Source organism: Hyla sarda, chromosome 2, assembly GCF_029499605.1.
Source record: "Hyla sarda isolate aHylSar1 chromosome 2, aHylSar1.hap1, whole genome shotgun sequence".
In the NCBI taxonomy this organism is placed as follows: Eukaryota; Metazoa; Chordata; class Amphibia; order Anura; family Hylidae; genus Hyla; species Hyla sarda.
The window spans coordinates 9772397-9799393 of record NC_079190.1 but is presented as its reverse complement, the minus strand read 5'-3'; the positions used below and the strand labels follow the sequence as shown (position 1 = coordinate 9799393).

The 26997-nt window shown below is 44.2% G+C and overlaps 1 protein-coding gene across 1 annotated transcript; it reads right to left on the bottom strand.

The window, feature by feature from the left end:
* Positions 1-8680: 8680 nt before the first annotated feature.
* Positions 8681-9647, bottom strand: LOC130357324 (odorant receptor 131-2-like). Its single transcript, XM_056560007.1, has one exon. The coding sequence runs from the start codon at positions 9645-9647 to the stop codon at positions 8700-8702; it is 948 nt and encodes a 315-aa protein (XP_056415982.1). The 3' UTR covers positions 8681-8699.
* Positions 9648-26997: the final 17350 nt, after the last annotated feature.

Below are 26997 nucleotides of genomic sequence, written 5' to 3'. Positions count from 1 at the left end.
CCTACTACTCAATGAAAAAAACAAAAAAAAAAAACTTGGGTGGCTTTCCCGCTGTGCTGCGTTCCAGTGGGGTGAGGTTGCCGAATGGCGAGGGGTGATTTTTCTTTTCTGCTTTGCGGTTGGTGGGATGTTGGTGTATACCTAGGGGCTGGGCCCACGAGCGGGTGGCCTTGCTGTTGGCGACTGTTTTTTCCTATCAGTTTTTGGGTCGCTTGATGGCGGCTGTGGGTTGGATTTTTGGTTGTCGCTTTTGCATCGTTTTTTCTAATCCGAGGTTTTGCGCTGGCTTTTTTTCGGGGCTAGGTGGATGGGGCACTTTCTTTCTCCTCGTCTCCTTCCATGGCACTTGGGTGTCTGATGTGTTTTTTGGGTGCCTATTTTGTGCGTTTTCAGGTCCGTCGGTCCGAGACTGCTTAGGCGATCTGGGACACACAGCTTGTGCTGCATGAGGGTCCACGAATGACTGTTTTTTCCGGTTGTCGTCCTATTGTTGACTGGACTGCGGTGGGGGCCTCCCCCCCCCCCTTTTTTTTTTTTTGCTCCCCGCCCTCGATTGTCTGTTTTGGGTTTTGGCTTCTCTTTGTAGGATGGGGTATTGTGAGTTTGGAATTCGCTCTCTTTTTGTATCGGTGTCGGCGCAGAGGGCTTGGTTTCCGGAGAGGGTAGCGCAGCGCGTGGGGCGCGGGCGATCTGCATGTTGCGTTGCTATTTTCGCCCAGTTTGATGTTTCCCATATGTGTTTTTGTTTTTGCGAGCGGCTTTCCGCAAGGAGGTGCGAGTGCTGCGGCACTCTTCGGTGTATGGGCGAGTCTGAGAGATGAGTTCACACAAGAGTTAGTGAATAAAAAAAATAAGAAAATAAGAAAAAGGAAATGCAAAAACAAAGGTCCTGGCGGTAGGTACCTCGGATTTCCTGGAGAGGAAATGTGTTGGGCGGATTTCCTGGAGAGGAAATGTGTTGGTCGGATTTCCTGGAGAGGAAATGTGTTGGGTGTGTTCGGGGGGCTGAGTTGGCCCCAGGTGTTGGCCATCCAGTGTCTCTTGGGTGGGAGTCGGAGCCCAGTGTAGGGCTAACTGGTCTCCTCCGTGGCGGTTAGAAGACGGTGAAAGTGGGGTCAACCCGGGGTAGACCTCCACACAGGATGGTGTGGCAGCACCTCTCGGGTTGGCAAGAAGCCAATCGGTGTCTTTGTTACAGTTAAATTGTTATTTATATAAGTAATTTTATAAATAAAGCTGTGGCCGATCCCCACCCACGGAAAAGTTGAATTGTTGTTGTGCTATTATTTAATTATTTATTGTAGTAAGGGGGAGGGGTAGTTATAGCCTGCTCGGAGCTAATTGGGTCTCAACAGTCTGGAGGGGCAAGCTGTGCATAACTAGCTTGCCCCCTGACTGGTGAGCAGTAAGAGGTTAAGAAATATACAGGCAAGGTTTTTAGCCCCCTCCCCCGCCTGTAAACTTGTGGGTAAATGTAGTGGTATGTCCCATGGGTGGGGGGGAAGGAGTGCACCAATCAGGGGTTCAATAGTTTCCCGGGCTTTCAGGGGCCCTCCCCTGGGTATTTATAGCTGTGGTGCCTCCCTTCCCCCCCCCTCAATCTGCCCAGGACCCGGAGTTTTGCCCTCCCTCCCTCCCTTTTTTGTACATCTGTTTATTGTAAGTCACAGCTTGGCGGTAAGAAGACAGTGAAAGCGGGGTCAACCCGGGGTAGACCTCCACACAGGACAGTGTGGCAGCACCTCTCGGGTTGGCAAGAAGCCAATCGGTGTCTTTGTTACAGTTACATTGTTATTTATATAAGTAATTTTATAAATAAAGCTGTGGCCAATCCCCACCCACGGAAAAGTTGAATTCTTATGTCAGTTATTATTTAATTATTTATTGTAGTAAGGGGGAGGGGTAGTTATAGCCTGCTAGGAGCTAATTGGGTCTCAACAGTCAAGTTCAAATCTCCTTATGGACCTTCAGTTATTTGATGCACCTATCGTTACTGGGAAGGGCGGCGATAGGCCGGAACATTGACTCAGCATACCAGCCTCAGCCTGGCGTCACGAACTATAGGGTTAACATTAACCCCTCACATACCGATACCATGCCACCACTACCATACACCCCCCAAGGGCTACCACATGATAAAGTGCAAGTTAAATGTACATATAGATGTCAACACTTCCGAGATGTGGGCGCCTCCTAATTACGTCATAAACCTACGTGCACATCTAAATGTGGGCGTGGAAATAGCCTACCTCCGTGTGTGATACCGGAGCCATTTCCCTGGGCGCGCCGCTCCGTCAAGGCGGCAGAGTCCTATGACATCATGCCGTTGTCATGTGCGCGCGGTCATGTGACTCGTTGGCGGTCACGTGACCGCACGCATCTTACGTGCGTGCTGTTACACCCCCCCGCCAGTGGCATGATGTCATAGGACTCTGCCATCTTAACGGAGCGGCGCGCCCAGGGAAATGGCTCCGGTATCACACACGGAGGTAGGTTATTTCCACGCCCACATTTAGATGTTTGTACAGGTAGGTTTATGACGTAATTAGGAGGCGCCCACATCTCGGGCACGCCACTTATACACGTATGCAATAGGTCACCATGGTCCACTACCAGCTGATGCAAGGAGCCAGTGTTGATTGGCCCCTTAGCTACATAAATAGGCAGTAGGTATGCTCATAGGCCACACCTCAGTTGAAGCGAGGAGCGAAACGTCGGGTCTGGCGTGTGACTAGGACATCTAAACATCAGGTTGTATTAGTTACTCTGCATATGGTGTACATGTTTTCTCATACAGTTTTATATAAGTTATGTACCATATATACTCGAGTATAAGCCGAGTTTTTCAGCACGATTTTTCGTGCTGAAAACACCCCCCTCGGCTTATACTCGAGTGAACTCTCCGCCCTCAGTGGTCTTCAACCTGCGGACCTCCAGATGTTTCAAAACTACAACTCCCAGAAAGCCCGGGCAGCCATCGGCTGTCCGGGCTTGCTGGGAGTTGTAGTTTTGAAACCTCTGGAAGTCCGCAGGTTGAAGACCACTGCGGCCTTCAACATCATCCAGAGACGCCACCCCCTTTAGTTTTGTACTCACCTCTGCTCGGCAGGACGTTAAGGTGCGCTGGTCCGGTGCTGCAGGACTGTCTGGTGGGGAGGTCGTCCGGTGGGATAGTGGTTCCGGGCTGCCATCTTCACCGGGGGGGGGGGGGCCTCTTCTCCGCGCTTTGGCCCCGGAATAGTCACGTTACCTTGACGACGACGCACAGGGACGTTCATTAGCAATGTCCCTCTGCGTCGTCGTCAAGGCAACGCCTCTATTCCGGGCCCGAAGCACGGAGAAGAGGCCCACCCGGTGAAGATGGCAGCCCGGAACGATTATCCCACCGGACAGTCCTGCAGCACAGATGGCCCGGACCAGCGCACCCTAACATCCCGCCGAGCGGAGGGGAGTACAAAACTAAAGGGGGTGAGAGGGTGGGGGGGCTGGATGATGTCGAAGGCCGCAGTGGTCTTCAACCTGCGGACCTCCAGATGTTTCAAAACTACAACTCCCAGCAAGCCCGGACAGCCGATGGCTGCCCGGGCTTGCTGGGAGTTGTAGTTTTGAAACATCTGGAGGTCCGCAGGTTGAAGATCACTGTATCAGACATTGACAAACGGTGATGATGAAGGAGGGGGGGGGGGGGGGGCTGATGACATGTGGTGATGATGACAAGGGGATGATGAAGGGGGGGGGTGTGGGATGATGACAGGGGGATGATGAAGGGGGGTGTGGGATGATGACAAGGGGATGATGAAGGTGGGATGATGACAGGTGGTGATGATGAAGGGGGGGTGTGGGATGATGGCAGGGGGATGATGACAGGCGGTGATGATGATGAGGGTGTTAATGACGGGGGTCTGGATGATGACGGGGGGGGATGATGACAGGGGGGGGGGATGATGTATTTCCCACCCTAGGCTTATAGTCGAGTCAATAACTTTTCCTGGGATTTTGGGGTGAAATTAGGGCCCTCGGCTTATATTCGGGTCGGCTTATACTCGAGTATATACGGTAGGTGTTTTAACCACTCTATGTATTTCCTCCTTGGTAACTCAGGGGAAGTGTTGATACTTATATGTACATTTAACTTGCACTCTATCATAGCTATGACAACCTTGTCTTTGCAGGAGTAACCTTATGCACTTTATTATGTATTTTCCTGATGTTTTTACATGATCAGGCATTGACCTGTATTAATAATATTTACCCATGACCCTAGTCACCTCCTATTAGTTCTGGTCCACTGGATCCCCAAAGTCTGGACTATACTCCATGTTTGTTTTTAATTGTTCTTAGGATATTGTTATCAATAATTGTGTAATTTGTATCAATAAAGATTGTTTGATCCATAGAAACGCAGTTGTTCTTCTGTTTTGGCTAAAGTCCCCTCAGCCAGAGCCCCTCCATAACAATAGGGCTCTCCTTTAGGCCTAACCCCTAGTCGCCTCATACTAATGGTATTTAATGAATTTATATGTATATTTGATATGTTACATAGGAATACCTCTGTATAGGACCTTAGAGGTCACGTGTCTTTAAATTAAATTGTATTATGGTTTAAGGACCTTTGGATCATGTGATACCCATAGTTCACTGATCTCGGAGTCCCAGCAAACCTGTGAGGAACCTGTACCACGGTTCTCTCTCTCAAAGACTGTTGTGTTCCGTGCCGTTGCATAAAATATACAGTAAAGTTACTTCAAGTTTACTTCATAAAATCTGCTGTGGACACTCTGTTATTTCTCCCTGCCGTTTGTGGGACGGTTGGCGGTAGGACCATTACATTGAGGAAACCGTACCCTGGCGTCACAACAATTATGGGTTAACACCAATATACCCTACACAATCACCAGCACCACCCCGTCACCACAAATGTATGCAGAATTACTTTCCAATTGAATGTTATTAAAAAATATGCCTCTTTCTATTTAATTTTCCACTTTGAAAAAAATGACCACTAGAGGTCTCCCTACCAGTCCTGGCCGCAAGCCCTTTTTATAGATTTCAGACTCATGCTGGAGTCCTAAATCTCAGACTCCAGCCGGGACACAGACAAGCTCAGCTGGCAGCTCTGAATCTTCTCCTCTCTGTTTACAACTGCATGTGCAGAGAGAAGAAAGATCGGAGCTCAGATTGTAAAATGAATGAGGGCCTGCAGTAAGGCAAAGTCAGGAGTATGCCCTTCTGTGCTATGAGCACAGTGCTGGCTCCTGCCTGTCTGATTGACAGGCAGGGAGCAGTGCTGAGCTTGTCTGTGTCCCGGCTGCAGTCTGAGATTTAGGACTCCAGAAATCTATAAAAAAAAAAGGCTTGCGGCCAGGACTGATAGGAAGACCTCTAGTCATTTTTGCAAAGTGGAAAATTAAATAGAAAGAAGCATATATTTTAATAACATGCAATTGGAAAGTTATTCTGCATACATTAATCCATAATATATCAAAAGTTTTTTTGATGGAAGGTACCATTTAAAGTTACAGTAACATAATTAATTATAACATAGCATAAAACACATTACATCATAACAGAACACCTTAGAGTAGTGGGCCCCGAACAGTGAAACCAAATGCGCAACATTTTGTCAACAGGATGACATCCTGTACTGGGACACTACAGGTACACAATGGGGACACTACAGGTACACAAGGAATCACATGGCAATCCAGATTAACATAGAAACATAGAATGTGTCGGCAGATAAGAACCATTTGGCCCATCTAGTCTGCCCAATAATCTGAATCCTATCAATAGTCCCTGGCCCTATCTTATATGAAGGATAGCCTGATACCTATCTTATATGAAGGATAGCCTTATGCTTATCCCTATCTTATATGAAGGATATCCTTATGCCTATCTCTATCTTATATGAAGGATAGCCTTATGCTTATCCCTATCTTATATGAAGGATAGCCTTATGCCTATCCCTATCTTATATGAAGGATAGCCTTATACCTATCCCTATCTTATATGAAGGATAGCCTTATGCCTATCTCTATCTTATATGAAGGATAGCCTTATGCCTATCCCTATCTTATATGAAGGATATCCTTATGCCTATCTCTATCTTATATGAAGGATAGCCTTATGCTTATCCCTATCTTATATGAAGGATAGCCTTATGCCTATCCCTATCTTATATGAAGGATAGCCTTATGCCTATCCCTATCTTATATGAAGGGTAGCCTTATGCTTATCCCTATCTTATATGAAGGATAGCCTTATACCTATCCCTATCTTATATGAACGATAGCCTTATGCCTATCCCTATCTTATATGAAGGATAGCCTTATACCTATCCTATCTTATATGAAGGATAGCCTTATACCTATCTCTATCTTATATGAAGGATAGCCTTATGCCTATCCCTATCTTATATGAAGGATAGCCTTATGCCTATCTCTATCTTATATGAAGGATAGCCTTATGCCTATCCTTATTTATATGAAGGATAACCGTATGCCTATCCCCATCTTATATGAAGGATAGCCTAATGCCTATCTCTATCTTATATGAAGGATAGCCTTATACCTATCCCTATCTTATATTAAGGATAGCCTTATACCTATCTCTATCTTATATGAAGGATAGTCTTATACCTATCCCTATCTTATATATAGGATAAAAATATCTCTGTACTTTGCTCCACTCAGCTTCCCCTCAACTCTGATCAATGATGTCGCTAAGGGGGGCCAAAGGGGGTGACCACGGTGTCCTGATCAGCACGAGGAGGGTCCCTCTCTTCCTCCTCGGCGTTGTATCATCGATTGATTGCTCCATGCCTGAGATCCAGGCTGGAGCAATCGAGTGCTGAAAACACTGATCAATGCAATGCTTTGGCATAGCACTGATCAGTGTCTGCAATCAATGTATTGCATGTTATAGTCCCCTATGGGGGCTATGACAGTGTAAAAAAAAAGTGTAAAAAAAAAGTTAATCAATGTGATTTAACCCCTTCCCTAAAGTTTGAATTCCCATTTATGTAAATAAAAATTAATCTAAACATATGTGGTATCGCCACGTGTGTAAATGTCCGAATGATAAAAATACATCAATAATTAAACAGCACGGTCAATGGCGTACACGTAAAAAAAAATTCCAAAGCCCAAAATAGCGTCTTTTTGGTCACTTTTTATACCATAAAAAAATTTATGAAAGGTGATTAAATAGTTCCATCAAAACATAAATGGTACGATAACAACTTCAGATCACAGCGCAAAAAATGAGCCCTCATACATCCCCGTATGTGGAAAAATAAAAAGTTATAGGGGTCAGAAGATGACAATTTTAAACGTATAAATTTTCGTGCATGTAGTTATGATTTTTTTTCCAGAAGTCCGACAAAATCACCTATATAAGTAGGGAATCATTATAACCATATGGACCTACAGAATAATGATAAGGTGTACTGAAAAATGCACTGCGTAGAAACGGAAGCCCCCAAAATTTACAAAATGGCGTTTTTTTCCAATTTTGTCCTACAAATATTTTTTTTTGTTTCTCCGATTTTTGGGTAAAATGACTAATGTCACTGCAAAGTACAATTAGTGGCACAAAGAAACAAGCCATCATATGGGGTTGCAGGTATCAACTGTTATAAATGGGGGAAGGGGAAGCGTTCTTTCCTTTCATTGCCCTCTGTTTTTGTACAGTAGAACAATTCTGGTCTCTCCATTGTAATAAGGGCCTGACAACCAACATGGCCACTGTCACAGCTTTCACATGGGTTGTCACCAATTTTTCATGACTTCTATTTCTAGTAAAGCTGAGACATACCCTTGCTTATGTAATGCAATACTTCAAGGGGTTATCCAGGAAAAACCTTTTTTTTTTATATATCAACCGGCTCCAGAAAGTTAAACAGATTTGTAAATGACTTCTATTAAAAAATCTTAATGCTTTCAGTACTTATGAGCTTCTGAAGTTAAGGTTGTTCTTTTCTGTCTAAGTGCTCTCTGATGGCATGTGTCTCGGGAACCGCCCAGTTTAGAAGCAAATTCCCATAGCAAACCTCTTCTAAACTGTGCGGTTCCCGAGACAGGTGTCATCAGAGTTTTTTCCTGGATAACCCCTTTAAATGGGCACTATCATTAAAAAAATTTTTTGCTATTGCACTCTTCAAAAAATGAAGTTTTCTATGTTTTATTTGTGTTTAAAAAAGGCAGAAGTCCAAAATCAGGAAATGCAGTCTGGAGTGCTGAGGGATGTGTGCAGCCTTAGCCAGTCATAGCTCATCTCACACTGAACTGCTCTGGGCTGTGTGTAGCAGAGTGAGGGAGGAAGTTCTCCACTGTATGACTTCAGATGATGTCACGCCTGCTGGGGAACGCCCCTACCCAGTCTGTGAATGTGACTGAGCCGAAAATACAGAGCAATATCAAGGTAGAAAACTAAAAAATAATAAAAATAAAGACAGGGGGTGGTTTATCATGATAACAAGATCATGACAGGTACTCTTTAAGGAAACCACTTAACCCTTGGAGAAGCCATACTGGCTATACTGGTAGTTACCCAACCCTCTAAGAAACCAAAGAAATGGTTGTATAGAATTTTTGAAAAGTTTGACCAAAGAGAAAAAAATTCAATGACTTAGATTTTATTGTGTTCAGTTTTGGACATGGAGGAACACAGGTTGGGAAGCCTGAAATGACTGAGAACAACTAATTCAAAGTATCGGCCCGTCCAATAAAGGTAGGGACATATTTCCTTAAAGACTTTTTGATGTGTTTTTTCAATTCTTCATCCCGGATCCCATAGATGATGGGGCTGAGGAACCTCGGGACACAGGTGAAGAAAAAAAAGTTTGTTATTGGCATGTATTCGATCTTTTTGGGCAAAAATGTTTCGGTGAGAGTGGACAATAAGGAAGCCATACACAAAAGTAACTGAAAGGCGTGGAGCATGATGGTCTTCCCAGCTTTGGAAGCAGAAGATGACTGAGAACTTACTCTATGGGCAACCAGCATAATCTTGGCATAGGTAAATATGATGATGATTCCGACCAAGCCGAAACATAGGACGAAGCTGAAGGTCCTTATGACGTTTTGAAGGGGATTTACCAGTATATTTTCGTTCTTGCAGATGGCATAGCGATAAAGATTTGTAACTGAGGTGAACATGAGGACCAGCTCGGCACCATGTAGAACTAGAAGTATCACCCATATTAAGGCATAGGTTATATTTGCTCTTTTGGTTGTGCATAGCTCAGTGTGGCGAAGCGGGTAACAAATTGCCATGTAACGTTCCAGAGCCATGGCTGCCAGGTTGTAGGGAGTTATCCTAAATACACTCGCTGAAATAGCATACAAAAAGAAACAGAGGGGTATGGGGACATAAAGCAGATTCATTCCTGCCATCAGTAGGAAGAAGGCCAGGAAGAGATAGATGGTGTCATTGACCAGCATGTAGCTGAAGAGGAGATAACGGGTGTTGTCCAAGAACTGAGGGATAATGGCCAAGACATTGAACATTAGGGAGACAAAGGAGATGAAGAGGCAGAACCCAACTATTGTCAAGATGACGAATAACAATCGTATTCTCTCATTGGTCTTGCTGTTGGTGATGGGCGCTTGGGTGGTGTTGACTTGAAGGAATGATGATGAGTTCATTATAATTGGAGCAGGGATAATATTTCTAAAAGAAAAGAAGGAAAGATCATGAGTCCTTCACACCTCAATCCATCACAACGACAGATGTAGCAGAGTTAAAGGACAACTGTACCAATTTTCTACCCCGTAGACTACTACCATCACAGTACTGTTGATAACAAACTCAATGCAGCTATACCTTTGCTTTGTGACATCACGAGCCTCTGCCCCGCATTGCCAGTGACGTCACGATACTCCAGCCCCGTGGTCGTCACTCTGCACACTCAGAGCCTCCAGCGCTATGGAGAGCTCACAAACGTGGGTGCGCAATGACAGATTGCAGGAGTCCCCAGCAGCGGGACCCCCGTGATCAGACATCTTATCCCCTATCCTTTGTATAGGGGATAAGATGTATTAGGGCCAGAGTACCCCTTTAAGTCTAGCTCACTCTGTGTCTAGTGGCCAGTGAAAGAGCTTATCTTTGAGCAGTGTTTCCCAACCTTTTTTGGCTTGGGAAACACCTTGAAATTTTTTTTTTTGCGGGGAACCCCTACCAAAGTTGAGGAGCAAAAAAAAAAAAAAACTAAAGGAAACAGCCACAATGCAATGCACAATATCTATTTACCTGTGGGTATGTAGATTACAGTGCATCTTTATACAGCAACTCACAAGTGACGTCTTCTAAAATCAGAGTTGTTCCTTTCTCTTCTCCATCTGGCCCGGGCCATCATGACGATTTCTTCCAGCCACAATTCTTCACCATTAAACCTGCAAAACAAACCTATTAGGCTCCGCACTTTTCAAGCATCAGCCTGCAGATTCCCCTTTTACAAGTGAGGATGAATACAGAGGTGTAAAGGGGTAACAGAGGGTGCAGAAAGGTGTACATGGGTGACAGAGGGGTGTACATGGGTAACAGAATAACAGAAGGGTGTTGGGGGTAGAGAGGGGTGTACATGGGTGACAGAGGGGTGTACATGGGTGACAGAGGGGTGTATTGTGTGACAGAGGGGTGTACATGGGTGACAGATGGTTGTAGAAGAGTGTACATGGGTGACAGGGGGGCATGGGGGGTGACAGAGGGGTGTACATGGGTGAGAGAGGGGTGTTGGGGGTGTAGAGGAATGTACATGGGTGACAGAGGGGTGTACATGGGTGGCAGAGGGGTGTACATGGGTGACAGAGGGGTGTACATGGGTGACAGAGGGGTGTACAGGGGTGGCAGAGGCGTGGACATGGGTGACAGAGGGGTGTACATAGGTGACAGAGGGGTGTACATGGGTGACAGAGGGGAGCTGGGGGTGTAGAGGGGTGTACATGAGTGACAGAGGGCTGTTGGGGGTGTAGAGAGGTGTACATGGGTGACAGATGGGTGTACATGGGTAACAGATGGGTGTAGAAAAGTGTACATGGGTAAAAGAGGGGATGAAAGAGGGGTGGACAGGAGTGACAAGGTGGTAACAGAGGGGTGGAGAGGGGTGACAAAGGGGTGAATAGTGGGGACTGGACATTGGTGATGGGGCAGACTGGGGGGTGGTCAGAGGGGTGGTGAACATGGGTGACAGGAAAGTTGAAATGGGTTAAAGGGGGTAACAGAGGGGTGAAAAAGGGGGTTGGACAGGAGTAACAGAGTTGAGAGGGTGCATTAGCTTAATTAAGCTGAGTTGAGCCGCCCTTCTGCTGGGGGCCGAGAAGAATCCGGGGGGGGGGGGGGGGGGAGGTCCAGGGGGCCAGCGGGAAGATAGTCTGGGGGGAGGTGGCAAGATAATCAGGGGGCGGGCGCACCATCCTCTGCATTTCTCCCCTTCCCGGCCTGCGTGCCTGTGACTCATTCACGGCGCCACAAGGGGAGGGGGATGCTTTGCGCAGTGCACATGTACACACAATGTGCATGCAGGCTTCCCTTCCCCCCTGCGCCACCATGATTCACAGACTTGCAGGCCGGGGCAGGAGATTTAAAAAAAAAAAATTACCTGCGGGAGCCTACAGAACCCCTGGCAGTTCTCAGTGGAACCCCGGTTGGGAATCACTGTCCTGGAGTAACCAGCATTGTTTGTCCTGTAATCTTGATATTGACCCTTGACTCGGCTTTGACTTTTCTTCGCCTTCTGTGAATCGGTACCTCACTAATCTCCTGTTGCTGACTTGGCTGTTTTGACCTGACTTGTCTGTGTGTGTGTGTTTAGTTTTATTTCTGTTAGTTTTGTGTGCCTCCAGCTGTTTCCCGACACCTACCATATTGTATTTTATTGTTTTGACTTTGACTGTCCCTGCACAGAGTACAGGAAGGGGCCGTCTTCGTGGTTGGGGATCTGTTGTTTAGGACGGGTACGCAAGTAGGCAGGGACAGAGGGTGTGGGCAAGTTTAGGACTGCACTCAATTCCTGCCCAACGTGACACTAGGGCTGGAGGATGGACACGTGTGGTGACACCAATGCAAGCTGATCTGAATGAGAGAAGTCTTGGGAGGTGTAGTTTTGAACTAGTGAGAACAGCAAATGAGAGATGAAGGCTGAGGAAGAGTAGGTCTGTACAACATTTGTCCTAAGAAATTCTAAAAAAATAAATAAAAAAAATGGCCAAAACCATTTTACAGGAGAACATAGGAACAGCAGTCTATGACCTCAGACTGAAGAGGCGTTGGGTAAACGCAGCAAGACAATGACCCAAAGCACACAAGTAGATTGACTAAACGAATGTTAAAAGAAGATTTTGGAATGGAGAGTACTGAACCTAAAGGGGTTATTCACTGCTTAAAAAAAAAACTAATATGGTGCTGGGGAGGGGGGGAAATTGAAAAAAAAAACCTAGCTGGGGTCCTCTGCAGCTCCCGTGTGCCTCCGTCCAGTTCCCCGACTTCTCTTTTCCTTCTTTCGAGACAAGTTCTTGAAGCAGGACCTGCTGGCTCAGCCAATCACTGGCCACAGCGGTGTCCCATCTTGACCATTGATTGGTTCAACCAGAATGTCCTGCACCAAGTGCTCTTCTCAGAAGAAGGAAGAAGTTCGGGGGACCCAACAGAGGTCAACAGGAGCAGCAGGAAACTAGGGCTAGCACCAATGTGGTGTCCCAGCACCAAAGGCTGTCCTGTGGCTTTGGACTGCTTGGGACAGACCAGCAGAATAGGCGTTAGACCCACTGAGAGACTTCTTACCACATTAATTATGTTTTGCACTTTACTAAAAAGTTATATATTTTTGTAATTATTCTGTTGTTGTACGTTATTTATGTGTTACTGTACCTTTAAGCTGAGGAGCAGTGTATCCCCATGTGACACTGCCTGCCAATGGGAATCCCTATATTCTTCCCCATATAGTGTAGTGGGGGGAGGAGTTGCCGCAGTTCAGAGTTGAGCTCAGTGTGAGCATAGGTGTGGTTAAGGTGTGTTGTGTGTAGAAGCCTCAAGGGAAGGCCCAGATCATTCTGCAAGGATCCCCCGCATGGTGGAAGTTCATGCCCTGACGGAGAAAGCTACAAGACCTTGACAGAACCCAACCTACCAGGATCAATCCACCTGTCTTTCAAGTCAGTATCAATTCATTTGGTGAAAGCACCACAAGTCCCAGCAAGGCAACAGGGCTCCCAGGGGGTTACCCTGTATCTTCTCACTCTGCACCATCCTGTCTGTGTGTAATAGTTTCTGCACCCCGCTCAGTAAAGAAAGTTATCTGTAACCTGATGTCAGTGTGTTCCTTCACTCCCCGTGTCTGGCCCAGGAGAAGCTGTCTCCAACCTCAGACTGTGTATAGGCTAACAGTGTCCTGGCGTCACAAAGTGATAAGGTATTTCTCCCTACACCACCCGTGGCTACCACACCAGAACCATATTATTTTTTTGGTTTTGTTTTTTTAAACCGAGGTTGACTCCTTTAAAGGAGTAGTATTGTGAATTTTTTTTAAATCCTATTTCGCCCAGGCTGCAATAAAACAAACAAAGAAAGAACAATATAAAACAACACTATTGCACTATTCCCCAAATAGTTCCCTCAAACAGGTGAGGACAGACCCACAATTCAGAGTTCCATTATACCCCCAGCTTCATTATACACGCTATGGGCTATTCAATTATTGCAAACTTGAGTTGAAGAAACGTTTTCTGTAAACTTGTTTTCTTTATTCATATTTCTTTACGTTTTACAAGACAAAGTGCAAATGCAAGGTAGGAGAAATGATATCAACTGCGTCTCCCAGGCCATAGCACAACGTTTCGGGGGGAGGAGCCCCCATTACTCATACGCATTAGGCACTGGGTCTACGGAGTCTAAGTAAGGATACATCAGGGAAGCTTAATAGATAAATACCAGAATGTCCGCACAAAATAGATTAACAAATAGCATTAAAGGGGTACTTCAGCCCTAATACATCTTATCCAAGGATTTTAGATGTCTGATTGCGGGAGTCCCGCCACTGGGGACCCCCGCAATCTGTCATTCAGCACCCACCTATGTGAGCTCTCCGCAGCGCTGGAGGCTCCGAGTGTGTAGCGTGAAGACCACGGGGTCGTAGTATAGTAGCATCATGACTCCGCCCCGTGTGGAGTCATGCCCTGCCCCTCCCATAGACTTGCACTGAGGGGACGGGGCGTCACACGGGGGCGGAGTTGTGACATCACGATACTCCGGCCCCATGGTCGTTACGCTGCACACTCGGAGTCTCCAGCGCTGCGGAGAGCTCACAAAGGTGGGTGCTGAATGACAGATTGCGGGGGTCCCCAGCGGCGGGACCCCCGTGAACAGACATCTTATCCCCTATCCTTTGGATAGGGGATAAGATGTATTAGGTCCAGAGTACCCCTTTAAGTCATATAAAGTAAACCTATAAAAAGACTTCCCGTTGAAGCAGGCATTTGCCATTCAGTTCATCGTTAATGTGAATAGGGACTTGCTCTAGAATTTTCCATTTTAGCTCAGTATCATTATGACCATGCTCCTTTAGTTGTGCCTTAAGGCATCTGGACGTCTGTCCTACATATTTTTTCCCACAGGGGCATTTAAGTAAGTACATGACCTTATTGCTAAGGCAGGTGAAAAAACATTTTAGATTTATTTTATAGCCTCTTGAAGGGTAATGTATAACATCACCTTTTATTATGCTGTTACAATTATTACATAAAAGACATGAAAAATTGCCCTTATGTCGGCCAGATAAAAAAGTCTATCTATCTTTTATCTTTTCAGCTACGTCCCTCCTTATTAATTTGTCCCCTGTTCTTCGTCCTTTCTTATAAATCTACCCTAGACAATAGCATGATATCTTTTTTTAATTACATTGTTGGATTTTGTACTGGTAAAAAATCATTTTAGGTTTGATAAAGATTTTTCCTTTATGGCGTGTCAATGGGGTCCTCATTGGCCCCAAGTCTAAACAACATATTAATGGCAGCCTTAGAAGAAGATAGGATAATTTCCTCTGGACTGTTGGAGGCGTCGTCCTTGTGGCTTTGCTACGTAGACGACGTTTTCCTACTCTGGAAGAGTGACGAGAAATCCCTAATACAATTTGTAGAGATTCTCCATGGTTTACATGATACTATTAAATTTACTATTACCTATGAGGCTGCTAAAATACATTTTTGGATGTAGAGATCAAAGAAAGAAAACAATGGCTTCTCTACCACATTGTATTCTAAACTGTCGGACAGTAACAATATGCTGCATACAAAAAGTTATCATGCCCCCAATGTTTTTAGAGGGTTGCCGAAAAGCCAACTTATAAGAGCAAGATGTATCACTAGTACTGATTATGAATACCCCAAAAATAGAAAAAGAATAATTAACAGTGTGATAGCCTGGGGGAGTAGGGTATATGGGATGTAGCTGTGTGGTTACTAAGGGTGCTTGCTTAACCCTTTCTATTTATGACGCCAGGGTGAGGGCTCCTCAGTAATGCTTGTCCTACCGCCACCCTTCCCAAGAGCGATAGGGAGGTATAGAATAATTAAATGTCCACAACCGGAGAGTTTGCTGAAAACAGTTGGAACTTTTACTGAAGATTTTATGCAAACTTCACAACACGAACAGTCTCTACAAATGCTAATTCTCTTGGAGATTGGGACCTTAAGTAATTTTGAGTCTTTAGATTGATATGCCCTGTTCCACTGGATTTAGGGGATTTAGTTGCGCTCCAGTAGTCACGCTAGCTTTAGCGGGGATTAGGTTACAACTCACAGTTTAGTTTAGGCTAAGGCCGGTAGATTTCTGGCCTATCTTGTCTTTGAAAGTTGCGCAGATCCGTCCTGCTAGTCCGGCATCCACGAGAGCAGCAACCCAAGAGAGCGATCATTGGCTACAGCTCCCTTATATGGGCAGGGGCTGGACTAGTGCTAATTGGTCCAATACTTCTGTCAATCACCTTTACATAGCATTATGGGTAGCATGTGACCCAAGGACCTCCAAAGGTCCTCCAACATACCATAGAGGAATCAACATAGTCACATGACCGTAGGTCCTGCGACGCAAACAAGGTAAGTACTCTATACATTATATTAAACATACATTATTATTATTAAATATGTACATGTAAACATCACAGAATTAGCATAGAAGAGAGGCGACTAGGGGCTGTCCCACCTGGGGGACAATACCCGAGTGTAGTTACTCTGACTTTGGGACCACCATACAAGGTATGGTATGCAATACAGTACCGGGACACCACAACAGGTTTACATTAACCCCTTAACGATGAAGGACGTAAATGTACGTCCTCCGCCGGCTCCCGCGATATGCCGCGGGGTCACGCGGTGTCCCCGCGTCATATCGGGCCGGTCCCGGCGGCTATCAACGGCCGGGACCCGCGGCTAATACAGGACATCACCGATCGCGATGATGCCCTGTATTAACCCTTCAGACGCGGCGATCAAAGCTGACCGCCGCGTCTGAAATGAAAGTGAAAGTAACCCGGCTGCTCAGTCGGGCTGTTCGGGAACGCCGCGGTGAAATTGCTGCGTCCCGAACAGCTTACAGGACACCGGGAGGGACCTTACCTGCCTCCTCGGTGTCCGATCGACGAATGACTGCTCTGTGCCTGAGATCCAGGCAGGGGCAGTCAAGCGCCGATAACACTGACAGGCGTGTTAATACACACCAGTGATCAGCATGAGAGATCAGTGTGTGCAGTGTTATAGGTCCCTATGGGATAACAATGATCAGTAAAAGAGATCAGTGTGTGCAGTGTTATAGGTCCCTATGGGATAACAATGATCAGTATAAGAGATCAGTGTGTGCAGTGTTATAGGTCCCTATGGGATAAGAATGATCAGTATAAGAGATCAGTGTGTGCAGTGTTATAGGTCCCTATGGGATAACAATGATCAGTATAAGAGATCAGTGTGTGCAGTGTTATAGGTCCCTATGGGATAACAATGATCAGTATAAGAGATCAGTGTGTGCAGTGTTATAGGTCCCTATGGGAGCTATAACACTGCAAAAAAAAAAGTTTTAAAAAAAGTGTTAATAAAGGTCATTTAACCCCTTTCCTAATAAAAGTTAGAATCACCCCCCTTTTCCCATAAAAAAATAAAACAGTGCAAATAAAAATAAAAATAAACATATGTGGTATCGCCGCGTGCGTAAATGTCCGAACTATAAAAATATATTGTTAATTAAACCGCACAGTCAATGGCGTACACGTAAAAAAATTCCAAAGTCCATAAAAGCGTATTTTTGGTCACTTTTTATACCATTAAAAAATTAATAAAAAGTGATCAAAAAGCCTGATCAAAACAAAAATCATACCGATAAAAACTTCCGATCACGGCGCAAAAAATAAGTCCTCATACCGCCCTGTATGTGGAAAAATAAAAAAAGTTATAGGGGTCAAATAGGACATTTTTAAACTTATACATTTTCCTGCATGTAGTTATGATTTTTTTCCGAAGTACGACAATATCCAACCTATATAAGTAGGGGATCATTTTAACCGTATGGACCTACAGAATAATGATAAGGTGTCATTTTTACCGAAATATGCACTGCGTAGAAACGGAAGCCCCCAAAATTTACAAAATGGCGTTTTTTCTTCGATTTTGTCGCACAATGATTTTTTTTCCTGTTTCGCCGTGAATTTTTGGGTAAACTGACTAATGTCACCGCAAAGTAGATTTGGTGACGCAAAAAATAAGCCATAATATGGATTTTTAGGTGGAAAATTGAAAGGGTTATGATTTTTTTAAAGGTAAGGAGGAAAAAACGAAAGTGCACAAACTGAAAAACCCCGGGGCCTTAAGGGGTTAAAAGGGTATAATATACATAGTATTGTACAAACAAGTAAAAAAAAGTGTAAAAAATGTGTGAATTTACGCCAGTGGTCAAAGAAAAAAGATAAATCTAACCGCATCATGTATATTGGGCTTTACAATAAAAGATCTAATATGATGAAAAACACCATTAAAAAATATTGGGGATTATTAAAATCTGATCCTTGAGATGGAATTTGTATGATTTATAAGAAAGGACAAAGTATTGGGGACAAATTAACAAGGAGGGACGTAAGATAGATAGACTTTTTTAATCTGGCCGACGTAAGGGCACTTATTCATGTCTTTTATGTAACAATTGTAACAGCATAATAAAAGGTGATATTATACATTACCCAAATGTTTTTTCACCTGCCTTAGCACTAAGGTCGTATAGTTACTTAAAGGGTTACTCCGCTGCTCAGCGTTTGGAACAAACTGTTCCGAATGCTGGAGTCGGGAGCTCGTGATGTCATAGCCCCACCCCCTCATGACGTCACGCCCCGCCCCCTCAATGCAAGTCTATGGGAGGGGGCGTGACGGCCGTCACGCCCCCTCCCATAGAATTGCATTGAGGGGGCGGGGCTATGACATCACAAGCTCCCCGCGCCGGCTCCAGGGTTCAGAACAGTTTGTTCCAAACGTTGAGCAGTGGAATACCCCTTTAAATGCCCCTCTGGGAAACGATATGTCGGACAGACATCCAGATCCATTAAGGCACAACTAACTGAACATAAAGCTGCTGTAACACGAATGGTTAAAAAAAAAATATAGAGGAACTAACAGAAACTACTAGCGGTAAATATGGCAAAACTACAGTAGCCCAATACTTTAAGGAGCATGGTCATAATGATACTGACCTAAAATGGCAAATTCTAGAGCAAGTCCCTATTCACATTAAAGGGGTACTCCGGGGAAAACCTTTTTTCTTTTAAATCAACTGGTGGCAGAAAGTTAAACATATTTGTAAATTACGTCTATTAAAAAAAATCTTAATCCTTCCAGTACTTATTAGCTGCTGAATACTACAGAGGAAATTCTTTTCTTTTTGGAATGCTCCCTGATGACATCACAAGCACAGTGCTCTCTGCTGACGTTATTATAATAATAATGCTTTATTTATTGTTGTCCTTAGTGGGATTTGAACCCAAGTCCCCAGCACTGCAAGGCAGCAGTGCTAACCCTTGAACCACCATGCTGCCCTTAGCATACATCTGCTGTGCACGGTTGCTAAAATGGACAGAGATGTCAGCAGAGAGCACTGTGTTCGTGATGTCAGCAGAGAGCTCTGTGCTCGTGATGTCATCAGTGTTCCAAAAAGAAAGGAATTTCCTCTGTAGCATTCAGCAGCTAATAAGTACTGGAAGGATTAAGATTTTTTAATAGAAGTGATTTACAAATATGTTTAACTTTCTGCCACCAGTTGATTTAAAAGAAAAAAGGTTTTCACCGGAGTACCCCTTTAATGATGAACTGAATGGCAAATGCCTGCTTCAATGGGAAGTTTTTTGGATAACTGAATTGGAAACACTGATCCCCAAGGGTATGAATGAAAACTGCAGCTTCAAAGTCTTTTTGTAGGTTGACTTAATGTGACTTAAAGGGGTACTCCCGTGGAAAACTTTTTTTTTTTTAATCAACTGGTGCCAGAAAGTTAAACAGATTTGTAAATTATTTCTATTAACTCCTTAACGATGCAGGACATATGTTTACGCGGTGACCCCGTGTCATATCGGGTCAGTCCCTGCGGCCATCAATGGCCGTGACCCGTGGCTAATACAGGACATCACCGATCGTGGTGATGCCCTGTATTAACCCTTCAGGTGCGGTGATCAAAGTTGATGCCGCATCTGAAGTGAAACTGAAAGTATCCCGGTAGCTCAGTCGGGGCTGTTCGGGACCGCTGCGATGAAATTGCGGAATCCCGAACAGCTTACAGGACACCCGGAGGATCCCTGCCTGCCTCCTCAGTGTCCGATCGGTGAATGACTGCTCTGTGCCTGAGATCCAGGCAGGAGCAGTCAAGCGCTGATAAAACTGATCAATGGCGTGTTAATACACACCAGTGATCAGTGTAAAAGATCAGTGTGTGCAGTGTTATAGCCCCCTATGGGATAACAATGATCAGTATAAGAGATCAGTGTGTGAAGTGTTATAGGTCCCTATGGGATAACAATGATCAGTATAAGAGATCAGTGTGTGCAGTGTTATAGGTCCCTATGGGAGCCATAACACTGCAAAAAAAAAAAAAAAAAGGGAAAAAAAGGGTTAATAAATGGGATTTAACCCCTTCCCTAATTAAAGTCTGAATCACCCCCCTTTTCCCATAAAAAAACCCAGTGTAAATAAAAATAAACATATTCGATATCGCCGCATGCGTAGATGTCCTAACTATAAAAATATATTGTTAATTATACCGCACGGTCAATAGCGTACACGGAAAAAAAGTCCAAAATAGCGTATTTTTGGTCACTTTTTATACCATTAAAAAATTAATAAAAAGCAATCAAAAAGTTCAATCAAAACAAAAATGGTACCACTAAAAACTTCAGATCCCGACGCAAAATATGACCCCTCAAACCGCCCTGTACGCAGAAAAATAAAAAAGTCAGGTGTCGGAAGAGGACGTTTTTAAACGTATAAATTTTCCTGCATGTAGTTATGATTTTTTCCAGAAGTGCGACAAAATCCAACCTATATAAGTAGGGGATCATTTTAACATTGTGGACCTACAGAATAAAGATAATAAAAATAAGGTGTCAAGGTGTAGAAACGGAAGCCCCCAAAATTTACAAAATGACGTTTTTTCTTCGATTTTGTCGTACAATGATTATTTTTTTCGCTTTTGCTGTGGATTTTTGGGTAAAATGACTGATGTCACTGCAAAGTAGAATTGGTGGCGCCAAAAATTTGCCATAATATGGATTTTTAAGTGGAAAATTTTAAAGGGTTATGATTTTTAAAAGGTAAGGAGGAAAAAACGAAAATGCAAAAACCGAAAAATGCTGAGTTAATTTGTTAATCTATTTTGTGCGGACATTCTGGTATTTATCTATTAATCTTCCCTGATGTATCCTTACTTAGACTCCGTGGACCCAGTGCCTAATGCGCATGAGTAATGGGGGCTTCTCCATGACATGGCCTGGGAAACGCAGTTACTGTAAATCATTTCTCCTACCTTGCATTTGCACTTTGTCTTGTAAGACGTAAAGAAATTGTCACGATGCCGGCTGGCAGGTAGTGGATCCTCTGTGCCAGAGAGGGATTGGCGTGGACCGTGCTAGTGGATCGGTTCTAAGTCACTACTGGTTTTCACCAGAGCCCGCCGCAAAGCTGGATGGTCTTGCTGCGGCGGTAGTGACCAGGTCGTATCCACTAGCAACGGCTCAACCTCTCTGACTGCTGAAGATAGGCGCGGTACAAGGGAGTAGACAGAAGCAAGGTCGGACGTAGCAGAAGGTCGGGGCAGGCAGCAAGGATCGTAGTCGGGGGCAACGGCAGGAGGTCTGGAACACAGGCTAGGAACATACAAGGAAACGCTTTCACTGGCACGATGGCAACAAGATCCGGCAAGGGAGTGCAGGGGAAGTGAGGTGATATAGGGAAGTGCACAGGTGATCAGACTAATTGGAACCACTGCGCCAATCAGCGGCGCAGTGGCCCTTTAAATCGCAGAGACCCGGCGCGCGCGCGCCCTGGGGAGCGGGGCCGCGCGCGCCGGGACAGGACAGACGGAGAGCGAGTCAGGTACGGGAGCCGGGATGCGCATCGCGAGCGGGCGCTACCCGCATCGCGAATCGCATCCCGGCTGGAGACGGTATCGCAGCGCACCGGGTCAGTGGAGCTGCCCGGAGCGCTGCGGTAGCGAGAGAGAAGCGAGCGCTCCGGGGAGGAGCGGGGACCCGGAGCGCTCGGCGTAACAGAAATATGAATAAATAAAACAAGTTTGCAGAAAAAAAAATTCAGATCGTGAATAAATCTTCGTCTCATGTTGGTAATTATCGGATAGCCCATAGCGTGTATACGGGAATGCAAAAAAACGAAAACAAAAAAACGAAATAACAAATATTAACTCACCTTCCTCCATTCCCCCCGTTGCGACACTATAGCTTTTCGGTCTTCTGATCCGGTCTTCTTCCGTTTGCATGGATCGTCACACTGCAGTCAGCTTATCGCCAGTCGCAGCGATGTCCCGCCTCGGCCAGTGATAGGCTGAGCGCACTGTCATGTAAGGAGCCCGAGGAGGCGGGGCCCGAGCAATGGGGCCGGCAATATGCTGACTGCAGTGTGACAATCCGGAAGAAGGAAGGAGACTGGAACGGAGGACCGAAAAGCTATAGTGGCGCAATGGGGGAACGGAGGAAGTTAAAGGGGTACTCCGCCCATAGACATCTTATCCCCTATCCAAAGGTGCGATCAGACATCTTATTCCCTATCCTTTGGATGTCTAGGGGCAGAGTGCACCTTCAAGTTAATGTTTGTTCATTTTTATTAAAAAAAAATTTGCAGCCCGGGCACAATAGGATTAAAAAAAACTTTTCACAATGCTTTTCCTTTAAAGGGTACCTCTCATCAAATAAACTTTTGATATATTTTAGATTAATGAATGTTGAATAACTTTCCAATAGCATGTTAATGACAAATATGCTTCTTTCTATTGTATTTTTCCCGATCAGTCCTGGCAGCAAGCATTTCTGACTCATGCTGGAGTCCTAAACACTCAGAGCTGCCAGCCTGCTTTGTTCACAGCCAAACAGGCTGTGAACAAAGCAGTCTGGCAGCTCTGAGTGTTCTCCTTCGAGAACAAAGCAGACTGGCAGCTCGTAGTGTTTAGGACTCCAGCATGAGTCTGAAATGCTTGCTGCCAGGACTGGTAGGGAGACCCCTAGTGGTCATTTCTTCAAAGTGGAAAATTAAATAGAAAGAAGCATATTTTTTAATAACATGCAATTGTAAAGTTATTCTGCATACATTAATCTATAATATATCAAAAGTTTTTTTGATGAGAGGTACCCTTTAACCCTGAGGAGATTCTGTTGCCTGATCTGAAGGGGGCGCTGCATACAAGGCATCCTCTTTTCCTGTGACAACATGAACACAATAACAATTACAGCAAACAGTTTGTATGTCAAGAAAACTACAGTCCAAAATCTAAATCTAAAATTTATGTTCCAGCCATCGTTCCCCCCCCCCCCCCCCCACAAAAAAAAAAGATTATATAAATAACACAAATAAGAACATAACATGATGAACGATAAAGTGAATGATTTGTAAATTATGGAATGGGACTCCCGGTTGCTTTCAAATTTAATTTTCCATAAAAAAAAAAAAAAAATAGGAAAAATTAAACATACTCGGTATCGCCCCATGTGGAAATGTCCGTACAATTATAATATTATGTTATTGATCCCACAGAGTGAATGGTAAAAACGAGAAAAAATAATAATACTAAATGTCAGAATTGCTTATTTTTGGTCACATAATGTATCAGAAAAAGTGCAATAAAAAGGGATTAAAACTTCAATCTACCAAAGGTAGATGGAACTAAGGTAGAACTACAATTCATGGCACAAAAAAACAAAAACCCTCATACAGCCCTGTAGATGGAAAAATAAAAAACATCTAGGGGTCAGAATTGAGAAATTTTTAGCATATTTATTTAGATTTTTTTCATGATGCTTGGGATATGGGGTAAGTATAAGTTGTTCATTTATTTTTCTTTATCCACACATCTTGGGGGGGAGAGGGTTTTGTAGGGTGACTACTTTCCTACTTAACCACCTACCTGGCAACCTAAATACATAGCTACCTACCTGGCTACCTATCTACATAACTACCTACCTACCTATCTATCTATCTATCTACCTTTCTACTTACATAGCTCCCTGGCTTCCATACCTACCTACATAGCTACCTACCTGGCTACCTATCTTCTTATTTACCTACCTACATATGTACCTGGATACCTATCTACATAGCTACCTGCCTACTTATCCACCGAGCCACTTGGCTATCTAGCTAGCGAGCTACATACCTACTTACCTACAAAGCTAACTACCTACCTGGCTACCTACATACCTACCTGGTTACCTCCCTACCAACATATTTACCTACTTTGGGGTGGATCAATCCTCCTACCTGAGCATGTATTTACCTACCTGCCTAGGGTGGACTACCTTATAATGGAACAAACTGATGTGGGACATACCTACCTACTTAATATAGGTTCAGTTTTTAAGTGAATTTGAGGGTCTTTATGTTAGAAATACCACATAATTGACCCCATTATAGAAACTACACCCCTCAACGTATTCAAAACGACATTCAGAAAGTGTGTTAACCCTTTAGGTGTTTCACAGGAATAGCAGCAAAGTGAAGGAGAAAATTCAAAATCTTCATTTTTTACACTAACATGTTCTTGCAGACTCATATTTATTTATTTTTACAAGGGGTAAATTACAAAATTTCTAAATTTGTAACCCAATTTCTCTCGAGTAAGGAAATACCTCATATGTGGATGTCAAGTGTTCGGCGGGCGCATTAGAGGGCTCAGAAGGGAAGGAGCGACACTGGGATTTTGGAGAGTGAATTTTGCTGAAATGGTTTTTGGGGGGCATGTCACGTTTAGGAAGCCCCCATGATGCCAGAACAACAAAAAAAAAAAACACATGGCATACTATTTGGGAAACTACACCCCTTGAGGAACGTAGCAAGGGGTACAGTGAGCATTAATACCTCACAGGTGTTTGACGAATTTTCAATAAAGTTGGAAGTGAAAATAAAAAATAAAAAAAGTAAAAAAAAATGCTGGTGTTACCCCAAATCTTTCATTTTTACAAGAGGTAATAGGTGAAAATGTCCCCCAAATTTGTAACCCCATTTCTTCTGAGTAAGGAAATACCCCATATGTGGATGTAAAGTGTTCTGCGGGTGAACTACAATGCTCAGAAGGGAAGGAGCGACAATGGAATTTTGGAGAGTGTATTTGGTTTGAATAGAAGTCAGGGGTCATGTGCGCTTACAAAGTCCCGATGGTGCCAGAACAGTGGAGCCCCCACATGTGACCCCATTCCGGAAACTACACCCCTCATGGAACGTAACAAGGGGTCCAGTGAGCATTTACACCCCACTGGCGTTTGACAGATCTTTGGAACAGTGGGCTGTCCAAATTAAAAATTAAATTTTTCATTTTCATGGACCATTGTTCAAAAAATCTGTCAGATATCTGTGTGGGGTAAATTCTCATTGCACCCCTTATTACATTACATGAGGGGTGTAGTTTCCGAAATGGGGTCACATGTGGGTGTTTTTGTGCTTATGTCAGAACCGCTGTAACCAGCAGCCACCTCTGTGCAAATCACCAGTTTAGGCCTCAAATGTACATAGTGCGCTCTCACTCCTGAGCCCTGTTGTGCGCCCGCAGAACACTTTGCGTCCACCTATGGGGTATTTCCAAACTTGGGAGAAATTGTGTTACAAATTTTAGGGGTCTTTATTTCCTTTTACCTCTTATGAAAATGTAAAGTATGGGGCAACACCAGCATGTTAGTGTAAAAAATAAAAAAAATTGACACTAACAGGCTGGTGTAGACCCCTACTTTAACTTTTCATAAGGGGTAAAAGGGAAAAAAGCCTCCCAAAATTTGTAACGCAATTTCTCCCGAGTACGGAAATGTGTGGCCCTAAACTGCTCCAAAGTGAGAGAGCGCCATGCGCATTTGAGGTTTAAAGGGGTATTCCAGGCTTAAAGGGGTATTCCAGGCCAAAACTTTTTATATATATCAACTGGCTCCAGAAAGTTAAACAGATTTGTAAATTACTTCTATTAAAAAATCTTAATCCTTACAATAGTTATTAGCTTCTGAAGTTGAGTTGCTGTTTTCTGTCTAACTGCTTTCTAATGACTCACGTCCCAGGAGCTGTCCAACTCCTATGGGGATATTCTCCCATCATGCACAGCTCCCGGGATGTGACATCATCATTGAGCAGTTAGACAGAAAACTTCAGAAGCTTATAACTATTGGAAGGATTAAGATTTTTTTAATGGAAGTAATTTACAAATCTGTTTAACTTTCCGGAGCCAGTTGATATATATATATAAAAAAAGTTTTTGCCTGGAATACCCCTTTAAATTAGGCATTTTAATAGGGCTGTACCCGGATGCAAGCGTTACACTTGCCTCCTCCACCAAAAATACTGTATGTCAGTTTTCCCCAAACAAGGGTGCCTCCAGCTGTTGCAAAACTCCCAACATGCCTGGACAGTCAATGGCTGTCCGGAAATACTGGGAGTTGTTATTTTGCAACAGCTGGAGGCTCTGTTTTGGAAACACTGCTGTAGGAGACGTTTTTAATTTTTATTGGGTGTTTTACTCTTTATTTAGGGTTAGTGTAATGAAGTGTTTTTAGGGTACATTCACACAGGCGGGGGTTCACAGCGAGTTTCCCACTGGGAGTTTGAGCTGCAGCGGAAAATTTGCCGTATCTCAAACTTGAAGCGGGAAACTTGCTGTAAACCCGCCCGTGTGAATGTACCCTGTACCTCCAGCTGTTGCAAAACTACAACTCCCAGCATACACTGACAGACCATACATGCTGGGAGTTGTAGTTATGCAACATCTAGAGGCACACTGGTTGGGAAACACAGAGTTAGGTAACAGACCACTGCAGTGTTTCCGCACCACTATCTGTTTCCTAACTCAGTGTTTTCCAACCCGTGTGCCTCCAGCTGTTGCAAAACTACAACACCCAGCATGCCAAGACAGCCGAAGGGCATGTTGGGAGTTGAAGTTATGCAACAACTGGAGGAGAACAGTTTGGAGACCACCGTATAGTGGTCTCCAAACTGTAGCCCTCCAGATGTTGCAAAACTTCAACTCCAAGCATACCCAGACTGCCCAAACATGCTGGGAGTTGTAGTTCGTCAACATCTTAAGGGCCAGATGTTGTCGAACTACAATTCCCAGCATTCCTGGACAGTCTCGGCATGCTTTGAATTGACATCTGGAGTGCTACAGTTTGGATACCACTGTATAGTGGTCTCCAAACTGTGGCCCTCCAGATGTTGCAAAACTACAACTCCCAGCATGCCCGGTATGCTGGGAGTCATAGTTTTGAAACTCCTAGAAGCCGCAGTGAAG